The sequence below is a fragment of the Alligator mississippiensis genome, chromosome 2, assembly GCF_030867095.1.
Source record: "Alligator mississippiensis isolate rAllMis1 chromosome 2, rAllMis1, whole genome shotgun sequence".
Lineage (NCBI taxonomy): Eukaryota > Metazoa > Chordata > Crocodylia > Alligatoridae > Alligator > Alligator mississippiensis.
In genome coordinates, this window is record NC_081825.1 from 160,960,710 (window position 1) to 160,983,582 (window position 22,873).

Below are 22,873 nucleotides of genomic sequence, written 5' to 3' on the forward strand. Positions count from 1 at the left end.
TTTTGAAGAGTCATATTTTAATTTGCATTTTGCAACCTCATGACTTACCATGGTTAACTGCCAACACTTTCCGGGTGTTCATTTTCACAAAATTTCCAAGAGGGAGCTGTGCATGATTAATTCCCTCCTCTAGTGCTTTTCTGTAAGTGATCCCCTACAGTGAAGACACCAAAATTAATAATTAACAGAGATTAACTTATTTTCTTCTCGTCACTAGGAAGGAAACAGAAAACATTACCAACACTTTAATTAGCACAGCTGTGAAATCTGGGGTGGCTGCAGCCCACCCCCCAGTGCCACTGTCCGCCCTGAGCCTAGCCCCCGCTGAAAAGAGCCTGGCACAACTCCGGCTCCAGCCTGCCCACCTCGCGTAGATCTGGGGTGCACATGGCCCCTTCCCTCCCTGTGCCCTCCTAGGGTGTGCACAGTGACAGGAGCTTCCCCCGCCTCCCCCAGCCCCAACAATGTCTCCAACTCTGTCCCGTGCCTGCCCCACCCCTTAAATGATTAAAAAAAATCATTTAAACCTCTCATGCTTTAATGTTTTCTGGAAAAACTGAAAATTGATAAAGCATGACACAGGTAGCTGAAGCCCCAGTTTAGTTCTCTCAGTCTTTGGCAGTGATTGCTAGACTGTGAAAAATGATGCAAGGCAGAATTATTCATTTTTTAATGTCACGTATACAATTATTACATAGCTCAAAGGAAATAGCTTGGGGTCAGTACTTTAGCCAAAGGAAAGCATTCTTAAGAGTTCTCTAACCTTTACGTGGCATTCCCAGTGACATACCAGTTCCACACAGTGTGACTCCATGTCCAGGTGTGGAACTAGAATCCAAATGCAAGTGTGCTCCTTAACTAAGTCACACTAATAAGCGAAGTTATTTAAAACAGTACACCAAGATGCAAGTGCTGTTCTGTGCCTGTATTAGGACATACAACTGTGAAAATCTATGTACAGGCATGTTATATAACTGCATACACAGGAGATCCAAGACAGCTATTAAAAAACCTGGCCCTCAGCAATATAGAAATGGATTTTAAAATATAAGTATGGTAATAAGCAGGATAAAATTGAAGAATGCCTACACACATGGTCTGATGCATTCTGATTAGAAAAGAATTCTAATTGGAATGCTCCAGCATGCTGCAGCGTCTCATGTATTCAGCATCCCACATTTCAAAATGGCAGTGGGGGCATTTTAACTAAAGCTTGTCAAATAAGCTTTAGTTAAAGCATCCCTGCCACCATTTTGAAATGCAGGATGCTGAATACAAAAAAATCACTGAAGGTGTTTTAATTAGAGCAGCTCCTGAAAGCTGCTCTAATTAACCCCCATCCCTCCACCACGTGTACAGGCACCCAGAACATCTTTAAAAAAAACAAACAACACAAAACATCAATGAGTTCTTGGTTTCTGTGGTATCTATAATCATTTAAGCCAATGTTGTGATTTACTGCACAAAAACTGGATAATGAAGTATTTCTGTATTTGCTAGTTTGCAGATGTACAACAATATTGTATGCAATACTATAAATAAATAAAGAAGATACGGACATAGAAAACATCTACCTTGTGGTGATTGTGATCCACTAGGCCTCCAATCACGTAGGCTTTGGTTTCATCCAGTTCATTCAGTATATTAGGGGAATCTGAAGTCAGATACATCAAGTCTTCTTTCTTCATCAGTTCACTATAGTGCTCCGATCTAATGTGGATATCCTTTAAGACAAACAGAAGTTCCAAGCTGCACCCAACTGAACACCATACAGGCTTTTCGTATAGCCAAGCATTAGATATAGCCAAAAAAATGTATAGATGCAAGCTGTCAATTATTGAACTAGCAAGATGGCACTGGTGTAGTATCAGTGGAATAGTGTACTAGCCAATCCACAGAGTGTTTTTCCCCCTCATAGCCCTGTTTACACTGCACTATACCACTAAAGCTTAGTATTTACCAAGTAACCATCCCACCATTACTGGCCCAGCTTTCAAACAGTAGCTTGCAAATAGGTGCCAGTTAGTTTTCTGGCACCCAAATAAAATTACTAGAGGCAAGCTTGATCTCTTATGATTCTCCATGGAAACGTACATAAGCCCCTGAAGACCACCATCTTTCCCAAATTTTTATTTTCATAAACAGAAGCTAGAATAAAGTGTTCAGCTCTTGTTCCTTGCTTGGCAGGACAGGTTTTGGCTGTAGCTACAGAAAAGCAGTCATAAGACCTTGCTGCTCTATAACAATTTACAAACAGAAGGTTCTGTCTGGGTTGCCAGGGTATTGGGATGTTTACCACATGAATACTGGTTTAGTTTAAGAGGACTGTAAGGGAAAACAAGCAGGAAGGATAAAAAATGGCTTAAGATAACCAACTTTTCCACAAACACTTGAGATACCAGGGATATCAGGGATTTTAAATGGTGTCTCTTGCAAAAATAGTAATGGTGGATCCATTAAGGGTCAGCATCTGTCTGAAGGCTTCTGAAAAAAAGGCTTATTAAAGCTACCATTCAGTGGATGGTAAGCTTTGGTAAAGCTGATGCAGTTTTATCCTCTCCCTTTAACTACTTTACTTCTTTCTACTACAGAAGTAACACTTCTGCTTGAAATAAAAAAAAAAGGTTGTCACTATAGACCACTGGTCAGAACCGAGGTGCATCTTAAGTCAATAAACACCTACCCTTAAATAGCTAGTTCAAGCTACAGCTTAGTCTATTACTTTTATGAAGCAAAATTCATTCAAAATAATTAAAACCCATGAAGACTTAAGTTATTATTATTTCTAACACCACTTCTGATGTACTAATAAACACTTGAAAAAAAACACAAGTAACCCAACCCACCTTAAAATAAAAGATAATACAGTAAATACCAACTTATTGAGCTGTTATTACCTTCCAGTTGACCCATCCTTTGTCATTTTCATTCATATTATTTTTCAACTGACCACCGTGGCTGGTCAAGTAAAACTTGGAAGAAAATAAAAGAAAAATAGTGCATAAAATCCAAATTCCATATGCTGCCATGTTTCCCTAAAAAAGTCTCCCCTTCTGAAGGGTTACGTCAAACCCTTACTGATGTTAGTAAGACCATTTTTTGAACGAGCAGTTGAAGGTACAAGGGCAAAAGCTTTTATTTTTGTTTTGTCCTTGCATTGCAGATAGAAAACTAAGCACGAGTAAGTTGCTTAGAAAAGTATACAAGCATCTGGCAGTCTTTACAGTAAAAATCACATGCTCCTTCATGTATCTAGTCATGTTTACTGTGCTTATTACCAGGAGGATTATTTCTGTAGTAAATACAAATATGAAAAAGACAGCGTTCTAAGTTAATTGTTCACCTGTTGGGGCAAGGGTTGCCTCTCTTGCATGTTCACAGCACAGGAAGTGCTTACATACACTGTGTGTTGTACATACCTGTACAGGATGCAAAGCTTTGCGGTTTTCTGCATAACATCTCTGAATTTGCTTGTGAAGCTTCTTGACATCCTGCAGATAACACAATTATACAGTCCCCCTCAGATAGATCACCACAAAATACTTTACAAGAGTCAGTCAGAGGCTAGAGAGAGAAAAAGGAAGCTTTTAAGTGGCAAAACAGGTTCTTGGTTGGGAGAAAAATTGGAATCTTAGAAAGGAAATAGAAAGAAAGAAATAGAAAAAGAAAAAAAGTAAAAAGTTGCTATGAGCAAATCACACAGAAATATCTGCGGCTTCTTAAGATCACATTCGTTAGTCAGCTTTGCTTCACGTTGTTCTAAATCAACATGCGATTAAATGTAAAACTCAACGTATTCCCAGGAACAGAACATCTCTCTACCATGCATGTTTTAACTGTAACCATTCTTTCACCCACAAAAAGCTGACATACTTCTACATTACATTTTTAGGACAACCTGACGCATCCAAAAAAAAAATTTGAAAAATTTATTTTCACTTCTCCATCACTCCCCCTTGAAAACTTAGTTTGTATTTAGCGTGACTCTAGAAATCATTATTTTGTTAGCCAATAACACATTCCATTTAGGACTTTAGAGTGTTAAACCAGCAGTTTCAGTTTTGTCCAGGAACTTACTACGTAACTAGTGCCACTGACTATTAACACCGTGCTCTATTTGACCCAACAAGCTGCCAGATGCATTCTGCACTAACTCCAATTTAAGAGACCTTGCTGTATAGCTGCACATAAAGACCGTCACAGCTGGCTAGTCCTGAGGGCCTAAAAATGAGAGCTTTTATAGAAAAACTTAAATCAGAAAGAAAAGGTACTACTTACAAGCAGACAGAGAAAAACTTGCACATTTAGCTCTAGTTGTAGTGAATTAAGTACTGGACCTATGTCTAATACATCTTTAGTTTGTGAGTCTGGCTCACTTAGGAAGACACAGTCCCTTGACCTTCTGATTACTGACCATCCTCCTCCCAATCCACCTTATTCCAGTCATTTCTGGGTTAACCAGAAATCATCTTGATTTTAGCTATCCTCACATTCATTAAAAAAAAAAAAAAATATGAGTTTATTTGTTCCACTTCACCAGCTACCTCTGAAATAGTTGAAACAGACATGAGTATCATCATGGCTGACTATATTGCAACCCATGGGCACTTGTGAACTCTGCCAGGGGCAGCAAGAACTCCTTGAGCAGGAGGCCTAACAAAATGAGCCTTTGCAGTACTTGCAGAATGAGCTCCCAGAGAACATGAATGGCCTGGAATTTAATGGTTGACATGATGTACAAATTACATAAAACAGAAGTAGTTTGTGTTCTCAGATGCAGTCAATTTACAAGATCATGTCTCCACAAATGTAGCTGCATTTCTGGCAAGTTTGGACAGAAGCATCTTTTGAAGCCTCAACATTTATGCAGCTAACATACATGCTAATGTATGAATTCATGTTGTATAGCAAACATTATTCCTGGGCAGAAAAAAATTGAAAGAACTGTCCCCACTCTCAGATCATGCCAACAGTAGTACCAGAAAATGCCTAAGATTTTTGCTTTCAATAGCAAAATTTAATTTACCTTTAATACCATTAGACTGTCAAAACTGCAGTCTACAATGAGGCGAAGGTTACTAGGAACAATATCCCGACGCATACGCTTTCTGTCACTCCCTTCATTGTTAGATTCCGGTTGAGACTGACGTTCTAGTTTTCTTTTCTGGCGCTTTTCTTTTCGCTTCTGCCTAAAAAAAAGAAGTAAAAAAATAGTCAGCTGTTCTATATGCTACAACTCCTGGGAGATAAAAATATACTTGAAAAAGTTAAGGAAGAACATGGAACTGCCCCACTGTCCTGTCTAGTAGGGTAGCCCACCATAATGCTTAGCAAAGGGGACAGCTCAAAAGCAACTTGAAGTAGACCCCTCATCTTTCTTTGTAAAGTCATAGGTATATTTATAGCACTAAGTTGTTTGGGTTAGAGTCTACTAACTCAACAGAAAGAAGCTCTTCCATTTCAAAGGGATCAGGATCAGGTCATATATGCAAAAAGGAGTTAGAGTACCAGAGCTGATAGAAATCACTCGTTTTCAAATTGTTTCTCTCTCTCTTTAAAATATGCCTGTTTAAACTAAAATCAGAAATGTTAGCAGCTAAACTTATTATAGTCTTTAAAAAAAAAATAAACATGCTAAATCAATAAGTCTTAAAGGGTGCATGTCTTTCTATATCAGAAAAGAATGAGAAGAAATAACTAATTTTGAGGTCAAGTTTTACACAATAGATCCTGTAATGTATGGAGGGTTTGATGTGATGGGGGTTCTGCTACTGGGTGCAAGAGCCAGGCAAAGACACCACAGGCAGGTGACACCATCACAAATTTCATCAAGATCATCCACAGGGCACATCCAGAAGTCTCTAATTTGATGCAAATTATGAGCAAAAAGCAAATTATCTAGTAAATATGAAAAATATCATTAGTCATTTTCTTATGTTTTGAAAATGCAACATGAATAAGAATCTGAAAATATTAAACTACAGCAGTTTTTAAATAAATCTATGCCACAGATAACAAAAAGTTGTATAGTCAAAGCGGCTTAAGACATCCACAGTTAAGGCAGCAAGCTCTTTAACTCAAGAAAATGGTGCAAATCACTTGCTATCTTACCCTGACTAAATATTGAAGGTGCTGCCTAAGCCATGTTAAAGTGTGGCAGCTCATCAGTGCAGACACAGTGTGTGCTTACCTTACAGAGCAATAACTGGGTCAGTTACAACATTGACAGGGTCAGCTAATCATTCAGCTGTTAATCACTTTCACGCTTGTTAACAGCAGTCTTGAAAGGGAGAGCTTCTGGTCCGTGTCATGGCTGCTATTAGCATGAAACTAACATCAGCCACAAACGTGACAAGCTGTTGTTATTTTCAGCACTTATTCCAGCCATGTCTGCTACTGCAGCCATATAGCCAACATTGCAGCACAGCGCTCACAGGCCATAAGGTTTTAAACCCCTGTATGAATAACCAAGCAGAGAGCTGTTTGTCAAATAGACCTGCTATAACTGGCTCAGACTGTACCAAATATAGTTTAAAAGGTCTGGTTTGTAACTGCTACAGCATGTAAGTTTACTACACCAACCAACAAAGACACATCTTTCACTAACACTTAAGAAGCTCATTCCAAACAGCTGCTGTCTGGAGAAATTATTCTTTGGTGTACAGCCAACATTTGGAGAAATCAAAAGCAGCCCTATTCTTCAATCCCTTTCTCTACAGAACATTGTAGAAACAGTGTGAAAACTTACCACCAGCACTATGGTCTTATTTTGAAAGACCATGAGCCACCCAGAAGCATTGTTCTGTATTGTCAGAGAGGAAATCTGCCACTGATGTTTGGTTTTCATCGATTAGTCAAGCAGGGCTAACAGCCAGCACATGCACTGCTAGTTCATACAGAAGTAACGATGAACATTACTTCTCCAAGGCAACTATTTTGGCTAATTAGGGAAAAGATTAACAGGTTATGAAAGGCACCCCTCTTGGCTTTCATGGCAAGTTGAGTAACAGCTGCAGCACTACAGGCCTATTGGGAGTGAGGAAGATGCTCATCAAAAGTTCCTTGGTCCTCAGATAGGACAGCTGAGGACTTATCCCATGCTTCGTTTGTTCAAACACTAACTAAAAGTCTGGGGTTTTTTTTGCTGTACACAGCATTTATGCACAAGTTCTGCTTCCCATAACTAGTTATTTTTGGAATTCACCACGTAGAAGAGTCACAGTTTGAACCATACCTACGCATGTCTCTCTGTTCTTCCCACTGTTTCTGTTTCAATAGCTTCTTCCTTTGTCTCTTTGACATAGTTTCAACACACTCTGCCTTGTCTGGTCCTGAGTCCTCTCTTTCAATTTGCTTATCATCTGAGTTCACCTTTTCCCCTGTGTCAGGAACTGTGGGCTCCAGATCCTCTGTTGGCCCTTCCACATTTTCTGTTGGTATTTCTGACATTTTTTTCTAATGGTTTTTCTGAATCTTTTCTTAAGAATCAGGATCAGCAGAGTAGGTGTTTCATGAAGTCTCTCTCAAGGCTGCCACTAAGAAAAAAGAATGCTGAATGTAACAGAAATACTCTGAGAAGCTTACTACAAATTAGTAGCATTTTAAACCTATTATAAATGCAAACTGAAACAAAAACTTTAGACAGATTTTTACTCAGTGCCTTGGCAAGAAAACAATTAACACAAAATATAGTAGGCATCATTACTGCAGCATTCACTATACTCCTAAAAACTTCACTGATGCCATCTGGAGCTAACCAGTGGCGTATTTTAAGCTGGGGGGGGCAGATCAAACTGAGTTATGACTCAGCTTATAGTAATTTTGTAGGTATCTAGATCAGTTGAATATTATCCCTATGTCCATGTGGGGGACATAAGAAACTAGGGGAGGATTAAAATTGCAAAAAGGTGGCTCATGTAGTTCAGGAATTTTTTGAACAGAGTTCTCTGCTGTTTAAACATAGGCTATTTAATAGAGATCTCGCAAAACCAACATTTGCAATAAACCAAGAGTTTGGACCCTTCATGTTAAAAATAGAGGAGAGAGTGTTACAAGGAGCTTCCTCTAGCTACTTTTCCAAAGGCTCCGAGTCACTTTTGGGGTGGGGGCACAGCGTTCAATTCTGCTGACTTATTTTTACTTCCTCCCTCCTCTACTGATTTCTAAACAAATATTCCATTCTTCCTCTTACTCCCTCCTCTGCTGCTGCACAGAAAGGGGACTACACTGGCATGAGGAAAAAGATGCCACTGTTGCTATGCAAGCAAAGTGCCAGCAAGTGCAACAAGAAAACGCTGCAACACAGAAGTTAGTGCTTTGATCAACCTTCTAATTATAGTAACTTTAAATGTCACTGATAACACTGAAAAGTCATCTGTTGGCCTCAAGCAGGTGGTGTCCCTTTAGGGACAATCTTTGTACCTTCCCACTTTTAGCAACCTGTATGGGAGCATTCAGGATACGAGGGGCCAGGGTGGACTGGGCAAGGCAGGGAGGAAAAACCTGTCCATCCCATCACAAAGCACCCCGGCTGCAGAGCTGCCCCGGACGCGACAGCAATGGCCCCTTTGCTCTTTCAGGAGAACTAGGGCTGGGGCAGCTCCTTGACACCAGGACGGTCTATGCATGTGCCTGTCAGCATGATTCCTATTTCATATTTGAATTTGGTACTTCATTTCTACCTAGGGAACTTTTCCAATCTCTGCTCTCTCCTCTTCCTGATGAAGGGCAAGTACACCCAAAAGCTTGCAAATAAAGAAAGGAATTTGTTTGCAACTATCTAGCTGGTTTAATAGAACATATCACCTCTTCCACGAGTTTTGATTCCCAAGTTCGAAGTCACGTGCACCTCTTGGGGAGGGACGGGGAAGGGAGGAGCCCCCAGCCAGCGCTGCGTTTCCGCAGCAGCACTCGGACAAACCCCGAGGGCCGCCATTCCGCCAGGCACCGGCACTAGCGAGCCGCACGGGTCCCACCCCTGCCGGACCCCCGCGGCCAGGCCCGAGAGACCTTTTATGGCGCGGCCCGTTACATACATCGCGTGACCCACTGGAGACCCCGCTACACTACACTACACTACACTGCACTGCACTGCACTGCGCCCCCGGACCCGGCTGCCCGTGCACAACCCGACCCCTCCCTCACTCACTCACCGAAGCGTGGCCCCACCAAGACTCCAAGTCCCGGCGGCGACACGGCCTGCTATCGTCATCGCTCTGCGCCGCCAGCGCTCGCAGGCTACAACCCCGGCGCATGCGCAGATATGTTGCTCGGTTGCTTCAGGCGCGAGAGTGGGGCCGGCAGCGAGCTCCAGAGCCAAAGAGGCGGCTCGCGCTGCCCCCAGAAGGGAAGGCTGCGGCTACAGCGCCGCCTGCAGGCGGGCAGGGCCTTCATTTTAATATAGGGATACTGGTTTTCTCCGATTTAGCCACCCACCCCCTTCGGTTAAAAAAAGTAACCCCAAATCCACATTTTTCTACGTTTAAAATGAAACATCACTATATATCTCACTAATACACACACACACATTAATTAGTGTTGTTTCATTTAAATCACAGAAAAATGTAGATTTGGGGTTACTTTTTTTAACTGAAAATTGGGGATTTTTTAAAATCCAGTTGGTCCCTCTCACACACGTTATATTTGCTGTAGGCAAAGGGAAGGGAAAACACAAAAATCCCCCCTTTTAGGGGTAGAAGAAACCGTATTTTAATTCTTAAACAGCCCTTGGAAGAGACAGGTGACTTGCTGCTCCTTCAGGTGACACCCGTGCTGGGGAAGTTACGTTGATTAACAGGATTTAAACCCCTGCTTCATATCCAGTGCAGCCAAAGCCTTGGACCTCTTGCCTAACTGCAGTGGGGGTCGCTCGCTCAGATTATTCACCCGGCATTTGGGTATATTTTGTGCCAGGCTTTCAATCGCATAGAAAAACAGTTCCCAAGAAATTAGACCTCCCAACTGCTGTTGGGTGATCTAAGGACAATGTTTTGGGGAACCCAGGGTTTAGAGTTTAATTAGAGCAGTGGTTCTCCACCTTTTGGGGGTCAAGGCACCACCCGTTCCCAACATCAGCAAATTGAGTGGCACCCCATTTCAGAAACTACTTCATATATTCTCATGCTTACCTCCTTGCAGAGGTGCCAGGCAGTGGGGATAAGGGATCAGCCAGGCAGGGACAAGCCTGAGCTTGCATCTATCTACTTACTTCCTCACACCTTGCTTAAACTCCTCACACCTCGTGGCACCCTTCAAAAGATCTCACAGCAATACAGGGTGTCATGGACCCTGGTTGGGAATCAGTGAACTGGAAGATCTGAAAGGCTAGTTCTGTCTTTTGTCGATCAGCACTCACACCTCTTTTTTGCGATGTGATTCTAGTCTAAGGAAATTGGAGGTTCTGTATTTCTTGTCTCACCCCGAGCTTGACCAGCTTGGAGTCAAAAAAAAAAAAAAAAAAAAAAAAATATTGTGACCACTGCTAACCTACTTAGGGATCTGAAAGTCAAACTATTGTTTCTGATTTGTGTGGCATCATTACTAATAAACATGGGACAAGCTAAATGCTATTTTCAGCTATAATTTTGCAGCTCTTTTGTCTTCACTGGAACTGTAGTTAAGGGCAGATAGGATGCTGTTCATGGACTTTAGATCATCAAGAGACAAAACTGGCATTTCAGGAGTACGGCTTAAATGAACGGCTCCACTGAAGCCAACAGGACTACTCACCATCCACAGGGTAGGGCAAGCAGGGCACTAGTCCTGATTGCTGATGTAGAGGAGGTGCCAGCAGCACCCCACAGTGTTTGGCACCTCCCTCAGCTCTCTAGGGCACCAAAACTGCTGGTTGCACCTCTGCTCACATGCATTAGGATCTAAATTAAGCATCCTGTGAGAATAGGCAAGAAGAAATAGCATTCAGCTCACTCTCTTCTAGCTTCATTGGCTCCATAGGATTAAGAAGAGTGAAAGTAAGAAAACCTTATATTTATCCATGGGTTTTAATGGCGTGGCTGAGTGCATACACAGGGCAAGAGGTATTTTTACATGGTCACATTCTTCAAAGTATCCCACGGTTCAAAATATCTGTGCCATTTTGCCCTTTAAATTGTTACAGTATTCACATTTAACTTATACAAATTACATTATCAATTCATCCTTAAGTCTAAAGCACGATTACTCAATTGGCTTTTTCTTCACTGAAGTGAAGATAAAGATATTTGCCCAGCTATGTTAAAGAGACATATAAAGTCAGCAAACACATCAGTATGTGTTACCATAATATCTTTTTCATGTACATTAATGCTTGTCTCAAGTTTCAGTGGTTCCAGATATACACAGCCTTCCAGCCCTAGTGTTGGTTTCAGATTTGCTTCTGCTATATTAAAGTCACAAAACTGTATAGTGTTTCCATAGCAAGACACTGACCTTTAACTGATGTTAAATATGTAATAAATTAAATATTTGATTTCCTCAGAGATCCATATATTCTGCAAAAATCTGGATTTACATTTGCTTATGCTAGTATTTATTTTAAACCTTGTCATGTATCTAGAATTACATACAGAATCACACTATTTCAAAACCATCACAGTCCCAATAGAGAATCCATCATTTTCACTTGGCCATTAAGAAGCTGCTGGACAGTTGCTGCCAGAACCCCATTTGCTTGCTTGCTTCGTTTTAAAGCAAAACAATCTGCACAGGATTCAAAAGGACTTTTGCTCAGGAGCATGAAGATCCTTAGACTTTCAGATTAATTTAATAGTTTTTCTCATTTACCACTTCCATTTCATATCCAAACCTATGCTTCTTTAACCAGTCACTGCATGCAACTTTTTCTGAACTGGAAGTTGTCACAATGCCAAGTGATGACAGGGTAAATTGATGACCCAAACAAGTGTAAATGGTTAAAAATACAGTTAGACTGATTCAATTATTCTGATATGGTCCAATGTGAAGTGTTAAGAGATCAAGTTTCCCTGAACTGAAGTACACTGAATATAAAATGCAACACAGCAGCTTCCTCAACAGCCACATTAAATAAAAAACAAGAGAAAAAAAATTAGCAGCTAAAAATCATCAACATTATGATCATTTAGCAATAGGTATACCTGTAGCATACCTTAGTGATTTTGCAGAGCAAGTGGCAACACAATAAAAGAAGAAAAAAACTCATTGGAGGTTCCAGGTTTAGATCTAGAAATCACTCTCTGTGACCAAAAAGGCTAGGTAAACTGGATTCTAGCCTGCCGTTCCACTGGGGAGCACTTTAGGGTGCTCAGTGCAAGCAGGCTTTAATGTAAATAATGCTTGTAAATAGTTCCCTAAGTAGGTCATCTAACCATTTCACCTATCTAGGCCTGACAACAGGCCACAGAGACTACCCAGATTGGATCCTCATGACTTAAATGTTTAATTGTATTGGGTCAGTGTTTTCCCTAGGTTAAGACTACAGTTTTGTAACTGTTCTGTTGCAGGTGGAGCTGACCATGCCTGAGCAGAAGTGAAGCTCTGAGAGACAGGGAGAGGAGGTCCTAGGGTGGATGGGAAGAGAAGGTCCCAGGGCTGACAAGGTTAAAAGGAACAGGTTCAGGGCAATCTGAGTCCTTCAAGTGAGGACAGGGGGAATTGGAATGGCACAATAAAACTGTTTGTTTTGAAGGAGCCTCCGCTGTGCTGCTTGGGACAATGGCACTCTGATAACCCTCATCTTTTAAAGAAGAAAACATCTCCCCTCCTTCCCAGGAGCTGACCGAAAAGAAGGAGCTCCCTGAGGTGGGGGTGCTGTGGATCACTGGGAAAGCCAGGGACTGAGAAGAGCCAGGATTTCAAAGCCAAAGATTTGTCTCTTGTGAAGCCATGTTCAGGTTGGCTGCAGAGGCTCCTCTCAGGAGAAGGAGACCGAATCAAGCTACTTCTTGGGGGAGTTCCAAGGAAAAACTTTCCCCTTCCGCTCTGAAAGGGGCAGGTTGATCCTTTCCTTTTTTCCCTTCCGTGACAGGTGGTGAGAAAGGTGGGATACCGAAGCACTTACCCACAGCTATGGCTGAGGATTCAGCATATAAACTTGCCAGAAGAGAGATCTAACCTTTGGAAGGGCCAAGAAGGCACAGCTAATCACACTCTTGGAACACAGCGATCAAGCCTCTGAATCAGTTCTAGACCCAACCACAGGACAGTGGCCTGATTTGCTGGTACAGGAGGTGGGCAGCATTAGTGATGATCACTGAAGCAGCTGGAGCAGCAGCTGGATGTCATCACAACCCTCTTCCACTAACACTGGGCTAGAGCAGCAGCAATTCACGTTGGAGAAACAGAAGTGTCAGATGGAGGAGCTTCGGCTCAAGATGAAGTATGAGGATCACCAGTGCCAGATGGAATTTGTGCTGGAGTTGGCAATACCGAGGACCTCCAGGAATCCTGATATGGACCCAGTGAGAGTTTCTGGATTTTGAGGCATCATCAGGGTTCTGGGTTACCCTGGCCAGCCAGGACCCAGGGGTCTATGTGCCCCCAATGAATATTATGAGACAAAGGGTAAATTGGGGTAAGCCATTCCTCTGCCTGGTCTTCCAGGGCTAGATGGTCTCTCAGAACTATTTAGTTTCCCTGGAGTCCAAGGTGATAAGGGGAATCCCGCCATACTGGGGAGACCTGGGCTACTGAGTGGCAAAGGTGCTACTGGGAAGTCCAGAATAAGATTCTCTGGGCCTCCTGGTTCTAAGGTTTCCCAAATCATCCTGGCCCACCTGGTCAGCCAGGGACCCTAGGTTGTGCTGGCTTGGATGGTTTACTAAGTACACCAGAGTTGCCAGGTCAAAAAGGTGAACCTAGAGTGGGGCTCCCAGGTCCCAAAGGGTTACCAGGCCCACAGGGCCCAGGTGGTATCCCTGGCCCTAAGGGAAATGCAGGACTGCTTGGCTTGCATGGCATCCCAGACATAAAGGGACAAGAAGGCCACCCTACCCTACAAGGTCCTGCCAGTGCCAGTGGAGAGAAAGGTAAACTCAGTTCTGATGGAATCCCAGGTGCTCCTGGTATCAAAGGTGACCAAGATATTCCTGGAAAGGGACTTCCAGGAATTCCAGGGAGAAAGAGTCTTTCAAGGATCCCAGGTTTTCTGGTGCTTGGCTGGAAATAATTCCCGAGGTAGGTCATCTAGATGCCCTTTTCACCCCATGGGCAGATTCTAGTCTAGGCCTGACAGCAGGAGGCAGAGACTGTGTCTGATTGGTTCCCCATGACTTAATGTTTCATTGAATTGAGTCAATGTTGTCCTCAGGTAAAGATTACAGTTTTGTAACTGTTTTGTTGCAAGAAGCTCTGCAGGACCAGGAAAGTAGGTCCCAGGGCGGACAGATAAAAAGTCCCAGGGCAGAAAGAGTAAAGTCCAAGTGAGGACAGAGGAAACTGGAATGGCATGATAAAGACTGTTTGTTTTGAAGCACCATCTGCTGTGCTGCTTGGGACATTGGCACGCTGATAATCCCTCTTTTAAAGAAGAAAACACCCTTCCCAGGAGCTGCCTGAAAAGAAAGAGCTCCCAGAGGAAGCCAGGGACTGAGAAGAGCCAGGGCTGAAAGCCAGAGGATTGCCCCTTCTGAAGCCACACTAAGGCTGGCTGCAGAGTCCTCTTAGGGGAAGGAGACTAAGTAAGCTTTTTGAGGGAGTTCTGAGCAAGAGCTTCCCCCTTCCCCTCTGAAAAGGTGCAGGGTGATCCTTTTTCTTTCTTTTGTGACACTCTCACTAGGTAAGGTTTGATTGCTGAACTTCTCAATTATTCCACACAGAGAATTTGATAAATACAAAACAAAGAAGTATAAATTATAGAGTCTAGGTGTACTATCCAGATCCTCCTGCCCTAGTTTCAGGCTGGCACCACCACTCACTCATTCATTCTCCTCTGAAGCCTTACCCACATACCAGTTTTATTACCCAGCCCATGCCACTGAGCCTTGTGGTTCTCAAGCTAACTAAATTAAACTGAGCTCAGGTATGGGTTGCATTCACACCTTATATTACAGCATAAGTAAATTGTCAGCAATGCGTGTAGTTAAATTAATGTGTTTGGATCTTGGCAAACTCTACAGACAAAATATGTTCAGTCACCAGTGACCTTGGTTAATTATCATCAAGGAATTTTCCTAAGGTGGAAAAGGAGGTAGATCAACAATAGGGTCAACATTGTAATGTCCAACTCTTAGGTGCCAGGTCATTTAGTGGACTCTTTATGTACAATGCCTGTACAATGCCTAAGAAGGGTTAGGCACTGAAGGAAAAAATCCACAACTGCCAGCACACTGAAAGTTGTTGTAGGCCTATCCATTTCAGGGATGTAGTTGCCTAACTCCAGTCTGGAGGGATGTTTTTTCTTCCACTCAGGATTTCCAACCCTGACCAGCTCTCTAAGTCAGGTTAGTCCTTTCTGAAAAAAACACAACGAGGAGGAGGGCAGGCCATCTCCACCTACAGCCAATGTTAAATGGTTAGAGCATGGTATGTCAAATTCATGGGGTCAAGCCTCTGATGGGAGTGCTAACCATCTGCTTATTTTCTCTCAGTGGTTAAATGAAAATAAAAAGCACAGGCAGTCCTTGGACTTACGACACAATTGGTTCCTGAAAACCGTGTCTTAAGTCAAAACATTGTAACTCAGAACCAATTTTCTCATAAGAAACAATGTTATAAATAGGGGATTGGTACCTGAACCAAGGCCCGATACCCTATTTTCACTAAAAATACCCCAGAATTTTGTACTCAATCAATTATAGATGAGTAATATAGCTACATTATTGTATTTATAGTGTAAATAGCAATCATACTGATATTTAAGGACTTCTTTGAGGTGACTTTGGACTTTTTGAAGGGTTCTTGGACTTTTTGAAGGGCTCTTGGCTGGAGTCTTCTCAGGAGTCTTGGCTGCAGGTTTTTCTGGAGTCTTGTCTGCTTTCTTAAAGAAAATGTCCAAGGCAGATGTTCTCTAGGGAGACGAGTGATGCAGCAAATTTGTTCGCTGGCGTGGCTTCACATTGGATCAAGCATTGTAAAGTTGAAACTGACATCATAAAGTTGAAACAGGGTGTCAATTTATAAACACTGTAAGTGCAAAATGTTGTAACTCAAAACGTAAGTCAAGGACTGCCTGTATTTCATTCAAAAGTAGAATTGCTTCAAAAGAGACAAACTTGAGAGAACCCCTTACCCCCAATAGCACCTTAGACAAGTTATTCCCACACACTCTCCAGGAAAAGGGGAGAATCTGGCTTCAAATCCCCACTCCGAAAGAGGAATTTTAAACCAGGTTTCCTGTATCCCTATGGGAACACGACTCCTGGCTGTTTTGTATTATGTCCCGTCTGTTGGCTGTGTCCTAAGAATGGCTTCTGGTCTGGGCCCCAGAGACAAGACTAGCACAGGAATAACTAGTTTGTGAATTCCACTGGGGTTTGGGCACCAAAATACGCAGCACCATCAGGACTTGGGTGGTTATGTACATGTGTGGTGGCAGAAATGTAGATGCTAGGGGCGTTTTAATGGTAGAAATATAGGCACCTAAAGGATTTTGGTAGCAGCTAAAGCAAAGACTGAGGATCTAAATTTTAGATTTAAGTACCTAAAATGGCAATTAGGCAACCAGAGTTCCTTTGTAGTTCTAACCCAAGGTTTTGATTGAGTTTTGATTAGGATATATTGGTAAAAATTGAAATTTCACTGCATTTTTCCTATAATACAGAACAATATTTTACTCAATTCAAATGATCAGAAGAAGCCTCAATAGTTTTATTAGGTTGTATAATGGTATACGATTAATTAGTTGGACTCTGGAAAATATGTGCCAACAGTAGTACTTTGACCCTAGACACATGCCAACATGGCTTAAGTGAGATGTATATTATGGTCTGATTCTGTAACCTCTGAAATTGATGGCAATATTCCAGTTGACTTTATTGGGTGCAGAATTCAGCATGAAAAGTCTAACTTATGGGTTCAGTTCTGATCTCTTTTACCCTCCTCTTATAGTGTAACTCCTTGGACCTCAATGGACTTACCCCTCATTGACAACTGGTATAACAGAGATTGGAATCAGGCCCCTGTTTTAAGTAGAATACATGCACATTTTATACCATATATTTTCCTGACCCTTTCCTGCCCTTAACTGACATAGCACATAGATGTCATACTGATTTAAACCAGATAAGAATAAGGCTGCTAACATTTTGAGCATCAGAGGGCAGAAACAGATGAGCAAATTATATAGAGTTAAAGGGGATAGGGCTACTTTATGTCTGCTGCTCCATGGTAACTCTTTCTGTCTCCACTCCTATCTTGTGGTAAGCAGAAGTTAAATCAGAGTAATCTAGCTCTGTTTCATTCAGTGCTTACCTGACCCAGTTTAGGTTCCACCTTATTACAGTAGACTCACAGCAGAGCAGGTGAGATTCAGCCCCGTCCCCTGTTTACCTCCATATAACGTGTTTAACTCTTTGTACCCCAGGACACTTCCTTTTACTTTGTTGCAAGGAAATGTATTTCCTTGAAGTTATGACATTATTTCTTGCTTATATTCCAAGGAGGAGAGGTAGTAAGACCTTTCCACAGATGAAAGATATAAGTAACTCCAGGCTTTTGTCAACTTGAAAATTACCTAGGTTTTGAAACAGTACCACTTTCAAAAAGTTTTCAAAAAGTACAGCAAGCTCACAGTTTCTTGCCCTCCAAGTCCTAGAGAACATACCAGGAGTATTTGCTGTGGTCCAGACTAGACATACACAAACACAGATATTATTCAACTTTGGTCATGCAAGAAAATACGATTTAGAAAGTACAACCCCTCCCCCCCCCGTCAGAGCTATGAAAGGATCAATATAGATTCATAGATGTAACAGTCGGAATGGATCTTAGTAGGTAATTGAGTCTGACACCCTGCCCTGGGCAGGAAAGAGCACTGGGGTCAGATGGCCCCAGCTAGGTGCTTGTCCAGTCTCCTCTTGAAGACCCCCAACTTAAGGGAGAGCACCACCTCCTTTGGAAGCCCATTCCAGGTTCTGGCAACCCTTACTGTGAAGAAGTTCTTTCTAATGCCCAACCTAAATCTGCTCTCTGTCAATTTGTGGCCATTGTTCCTAGTTACTCCAGGGGGTGCCCTAGCAAATAGAGCATCTCTTATTCCCTGCTGCCCTCCCCTGATGGATTTATAGGCAGCCACAAGATCCCCTACCAGCCTTTTCTTGCAAAGGCTGAAGAGATCTAGCTCCCTTAGTCTCTCCTCGTAAGGCCTTGCCTGCAGGCCTCTGACCATACGAGTGGCCATCTTCTGAACCCTCTCATAATTCTCCATGCCCCTCTTGAAGTGCGGCACCCAAAACTAGATGCAGTACTCCAACTGTGGCCTTGACCAGTGCCGCATAGAGGAGAAGTATCACCTCCCTGGACCTCTTTGTCATGTATCTGCTAATGCATGATAAAGTGTGGTTCGCCTTGTTGATCACCTTGTCACATTGATGACTCATGTTCATCTTGGAGTCAACTATGACTCCAAGATCCCTTTCCGCTGCTGTGCTGCTGAGAAGGTCATCCCTCAGCCTATAAGTGTGTTGGTGGTTCTTTTTGCCCATGTGCAGCACTTTGCACTTGTCTTTGTTGAACTGCATCCTATTTCGTTCTGCCCATTTTTCCAACCTGTCCAGATTCGCCTGGATCCATTCTCTACCCTCTGATGTGTTAACTTTGCCCCATAATTTGGTATCATCTGCAAATTTGGACAGGGTGCTCTCCACACCCTCATCCAAGTCACTGATGAAGACATTGAATAGCAGCAGTCCAAACACTGAGCCTTGCAGGACTCCACTGCCTACATCTTTCCAGGTCGATATCGACCCATCCACCACCACTCTCTGGGTGTGACCCCTAAGCCAATTTGCCACCCACCTGACCATGTAAACATCTGCATCACAGCCTGTCAGTTTATTTACAAGAACAAAATGAGATACCATATTGAAGGCCTTCTTAAAGTCTAGGTAGATGACATCTACTTCAACTCCTGTCAGCAGGCAGGGGTCTCATCCAGAGGTGATGGCAGCTGTCGCTCCTGTGATGTGGACAGATCCCTCTCTGACTGGAAAAGACCAGGCCCAGTAGGGCCAGTCTGGAACCAACTCAGGCACCTCTGGCTCCACACCCACATGGAGCTGGGGTGAGCAGTGGGGCTGGGTCCAGGTGGGTGGTGGTGGACCTGGGGTGGGGTCTGGGCCAGGGGCTCCATATGGTGGGAGGCATTGGAGGACCTCATCCCAGGTCCAGGCAAGGGCCTGCTGAGGGGCAGCGGACAGCTGCCAGGGGGCCTGGAGGTTGGGAAGTGGATGAATGCATGAGACTGCAAGTCCCAGGACATTGTCCAGGGTCTGACAGTCATTGTCTGTGGCCTCCACTGTCTGGCCCAGGATAGTATTTTGCTCCTGCAGGACCTGGATCTGCTCCTGCTCTTGGGCAAGGAGCTCAGCCCAGAATGCCAGGTTCTCTGCCCACCATGTGTCCTCCCAGGCCAGGGTCTCCTCCCACCAGGCCAGAGTGCGCTCCTCCCGCTCCTCTGCCACAACCACCAGCCCCTGGAGGAGGAGGGTTCTTTTCTGTGTGCACCTCTGGTGCAGCTGTCACATTCAGAGGGCCCTGGCAGTGGGTGGCAGTGACCCAGAGCCAGCATCCCCACTGGTCTCTGTAGTTCTCCCTCAAGTCCAGACGCTGGGCCTGCAGAGCCAAGAGACAGAAGACTTTTGTAAGAGTTTACAACATTTAAGAGATAAGATGCTCTGCACCAGGGGCCATGTGCTGCCTGGCCTCAGATCGGGAGTTGGCCATGCACAGGTGCCCAGAGCCCATGGTAAGTCAGGCCAGGGAGGCCTGGGCCCAAGTGGCCACCAGCTGAGCCCCCATCCCTGCTTACTTTCCTGGGGCTGGTGGTCTGCTGGGTGCTGCCCCATTTCCAGGGCAGGACAGGTCACCTGCTGCTGGACAACTGGGACAAGGAGCTGACCATGCCCCCACCCTCCCTGCAGGGATCTTTTCCCAGGAGGCACCCTGGGCCTTCCCCCAGCACCTGGCTAGTGCGGGATGAGCTGTTTGTGTGGGATGAGCTGTTTGTGCAGGCTGAGGGGTGCCCAACCCACTACGCCCTGCTGCTGGCATTGATGCCTTCCTTGGGGTGTGAGAAGCCTGTGCCTGCCCTGCTGCTGCTGATCCTTCTAGTGCCTGTGCCTGCCCAGCTGTGGGGGCACAGGCTGCTCAATAACATTTTGCACTGTGTCCCACCTCTCTGTGTGCTGGGGGGGTGGGGGGAAGAAATCTGGGGCCAAGGGAGTGCGGGTGGGCCAGGAAGGGAGTGGAGGCAGGGGCCGGGGCCAGGGCCGGGACTGGGGTGGGGAGGCAGGGGCTGGGGCTGCACAATCCCACATCCTGCCCAACAGGGCCTTATAAATGTGGGCATTCAAATGCCACTCCCCCCCCACTCAAACTACCTCTGCACCCCTACATCGCTGTAGAGTGCCATGAGGTCACCAACCTCCTCCTGGCTCCAGTTGAGGACCCAGGTGGAGGGCACAGATGTGTGCCCATGGTGGGAGCAACAGCGGGCCTGGATGGGGAAGATGAGGCCATGCTGCTGGGTCCCACACCAGCTCTCTGGGCCCCAGTGCAGCTGTCTCTCTATTGCCCGCCCTGGGCAGCTGCCAGCAGCACAGGGGCACAGCAAAAGACTAGGAGCCGCAAGCTGAGGCTATGCCCCACAGCAGCTGTAGATGCAGGGTAGGCTGCTGGGGTCTGCAGCAGGCAGGTGCTGCTAGCCCTACTGCTAGATGTGGGCTGCAGGCAGTCATGGGTTGCTGACAGGGCTGGCAGGGGCTACAGAAGCCTGCTGTCAGTGTTGTACACCCTGCTGACCAGACAGCAGTGCCATGGCAGCTGCAAGGCTGAGTAGGGCCATGCTGTAGCAGAGCTCCAGGCAGGCAGGGACAGCAGGACTGTGGCCTGTCCAGGAGGGTGCACAGTGCCTGCAGTACCCTCAGGCTGCCTGTGGTGTGTGCCCCAGGGCACAAAGTGGCTGCAGGCTTCTATGGCCTGCAGCTAGGGGCTGCCACAGATGCAGCCCAGCCCTGGAGCAAGAGAGGCTCCCAGCCAGGAGCCCTGTCGCTGCTGGATGAGCAGACCCTACATGTGCATTACTGCACAGTATCTAATTGCGATTAACCATTTTTACTGCGCAGTAAGGGTGTACATGTGTAGACACTAGTCCATACTGCACAGTAAATTAGGCAACCGCACAGTAACGTGTCTCATGTAGATGTGCCCCCAAAGTTTAAAACCAACTGCCTAGCAGCTGCAGCAACATTTTTTCAGGCAGTGCTGAGACAGTCACTTGACTTCATAGCTCATTATAATCTATCTGATGCCTTCTAAACACTTCATTCCACAGGTGTTAACGATCCTCTCTTCTTTTTAATGGTCTTGATATTTGACCAATCAAGCTATCCTTTGTTCTGCAATTAGAATCCTAGGATCATATAAAATGAGGGTTGGAAGAGACCTCATGAAGTCATCTAGCCCAATCCCTTTCTCAAAGAAGAACCTTCTCCAATTATATTATCCCACCCAAGGCTTTGTCTAGCCAAATCTTAAAAACCTCCAAGGATGGAGATTTCATCACTGCTCTGGGTAACCTGTTTCAGTGCTTTACTACCATCCTAGTAAGAAAGTTCTCCCTAATATATAACCTAAACTTTCCTTGCTGCAGCTTGAGACCATTGCTCCTTATTCTGTCATCTGCCACCACAGAGAACAGTATAGCTCCATCCTCTTTGGAACCACCCTTCAAGTAGTTGAAGGTTGCTATTAAAACAATTAAAAAAATTAGACATATATAAATCAGCAGGCCCAGATGAACTTCAGCTGAGGGTGCTGAAGGAGCTGGCTGAAGTTACAGTGGAACCCTTGGTGAAGCTTTTCCAAAACTTATGGCACTCCAGAGAGGTCTCTGAGACCTGGAAGAGGCCAATGTTGTGCCCATCTTCAAGAAGGAGGGAGGACCCGGGTAACTATAGGCCAATTAGCCTAACTTCTATCTCAGGGAAAATACTGGAAGAATTCATTAAGGAGTCTATATGCAACAGGCTTGCAGAAGGTAGGATTCTGAATGACAGCCAGAGTGGCTTCATCGTGAACAGGTCTCGTCTTACCAACCTCATCTCCTTTTATGATCAGGTAACTCACCACCTGGATAAGAGAGAGGAGGTTGACATTGTATACCTTAACTTCCAAAAAGCTTTTGATCTGGTATCCAACGATGTTCTCATAAGAAAATTGGAAGATTGTGGGCTTAACTGCAAGACAGTTAGGTGGGTAGGAAGCTGGCTGTAGGGAAGGACCCAGAGAGTTCTAATGAATGGATCTGTGTCATTTTGGCAAGAAGTGGTCAGTGGTGTCCCTCAGGGGCTGGTGCTTGGTCCAGTGTTTTTTAACATCTTCATCAGTGATTTGGATGTGGGGGTGAAGAGCTCACTGGCCAAGTTTGTGGACGACACCAAGTTATGGGGAAGCATGATCACACTTGAAGATAGGTTACAGATACAGGTGGACCTAGGCAGGCTGGCAAGTTGGGAGAATTGGAACCAGATGAGGTTTAACAATGAGAAATGTAAAGTGCTCTTCCTGGGGATGAACAATCTCCTTCACAACTACAGCTTGGCAATGCCAATCTGACCAGCACTATGAATGAAAGAGACCTGGGGTATGAATAACTGACCACAGTATGAATATGAGCTGGCAGTGTGATGCTGTAGTCAGCAGGGCAAATAATACTCTGGCATGCATCAATCAATGACTC

General features: G+C 44.4%; 1 protein-coding gene across 3 annotated transcripts in view; it reads right to left on the reverse strand.

Annotated features, from left to right (window-relative positions):
- The window catches only part of TRMT10A (tRNA methyltransferase 10A), a 44,965-nt gene extending 35,670 nt beyond the window's left edge, over positions 1-9,295 (reverse strand). Inside the window, exons 1-7 of one of the 3 annotated variants that reach the window (XR_009459944.1) lie at positions 9,153-9,295; positions 7,235-7,535; positions 5,027-5,189; positions 3,420-3,491; positions 2,898-2,972; positions 1,575-1,724; positions 49-154 (exon numbers count right to left, since the gene is read on the reverse strand). Coding sequence is in view for 2 of the 3 variants with exons in the window: in XM_014600157.3 (XP_014455643.1) it covers positions 49-154; positions 1,575-1,724; positions 2,898-2,972; positions 3,420-3,491; positions 5,027-5,189; positions 7,235-7,449 (781 nt within the window). In the remaining variant the exon portion in view is untranslated. Of the gene's footprint in view, positions 1-48; positions 155-1,574; positions 1,725-2,897; positions 2,973-3,419; positions 3,492-5,026; positions 5,190-7,234; positions 7,536-8,805; positions 8,830-9,152 lie in introns of those variants that run through there. The other 2 variants (XM_014600157.3, XM_059722341.1) reach the window with 2 other exon arrangements.
- Between the last annotated feature and the right edge of the window lie 13,578 nt (positions 9,296-22,873).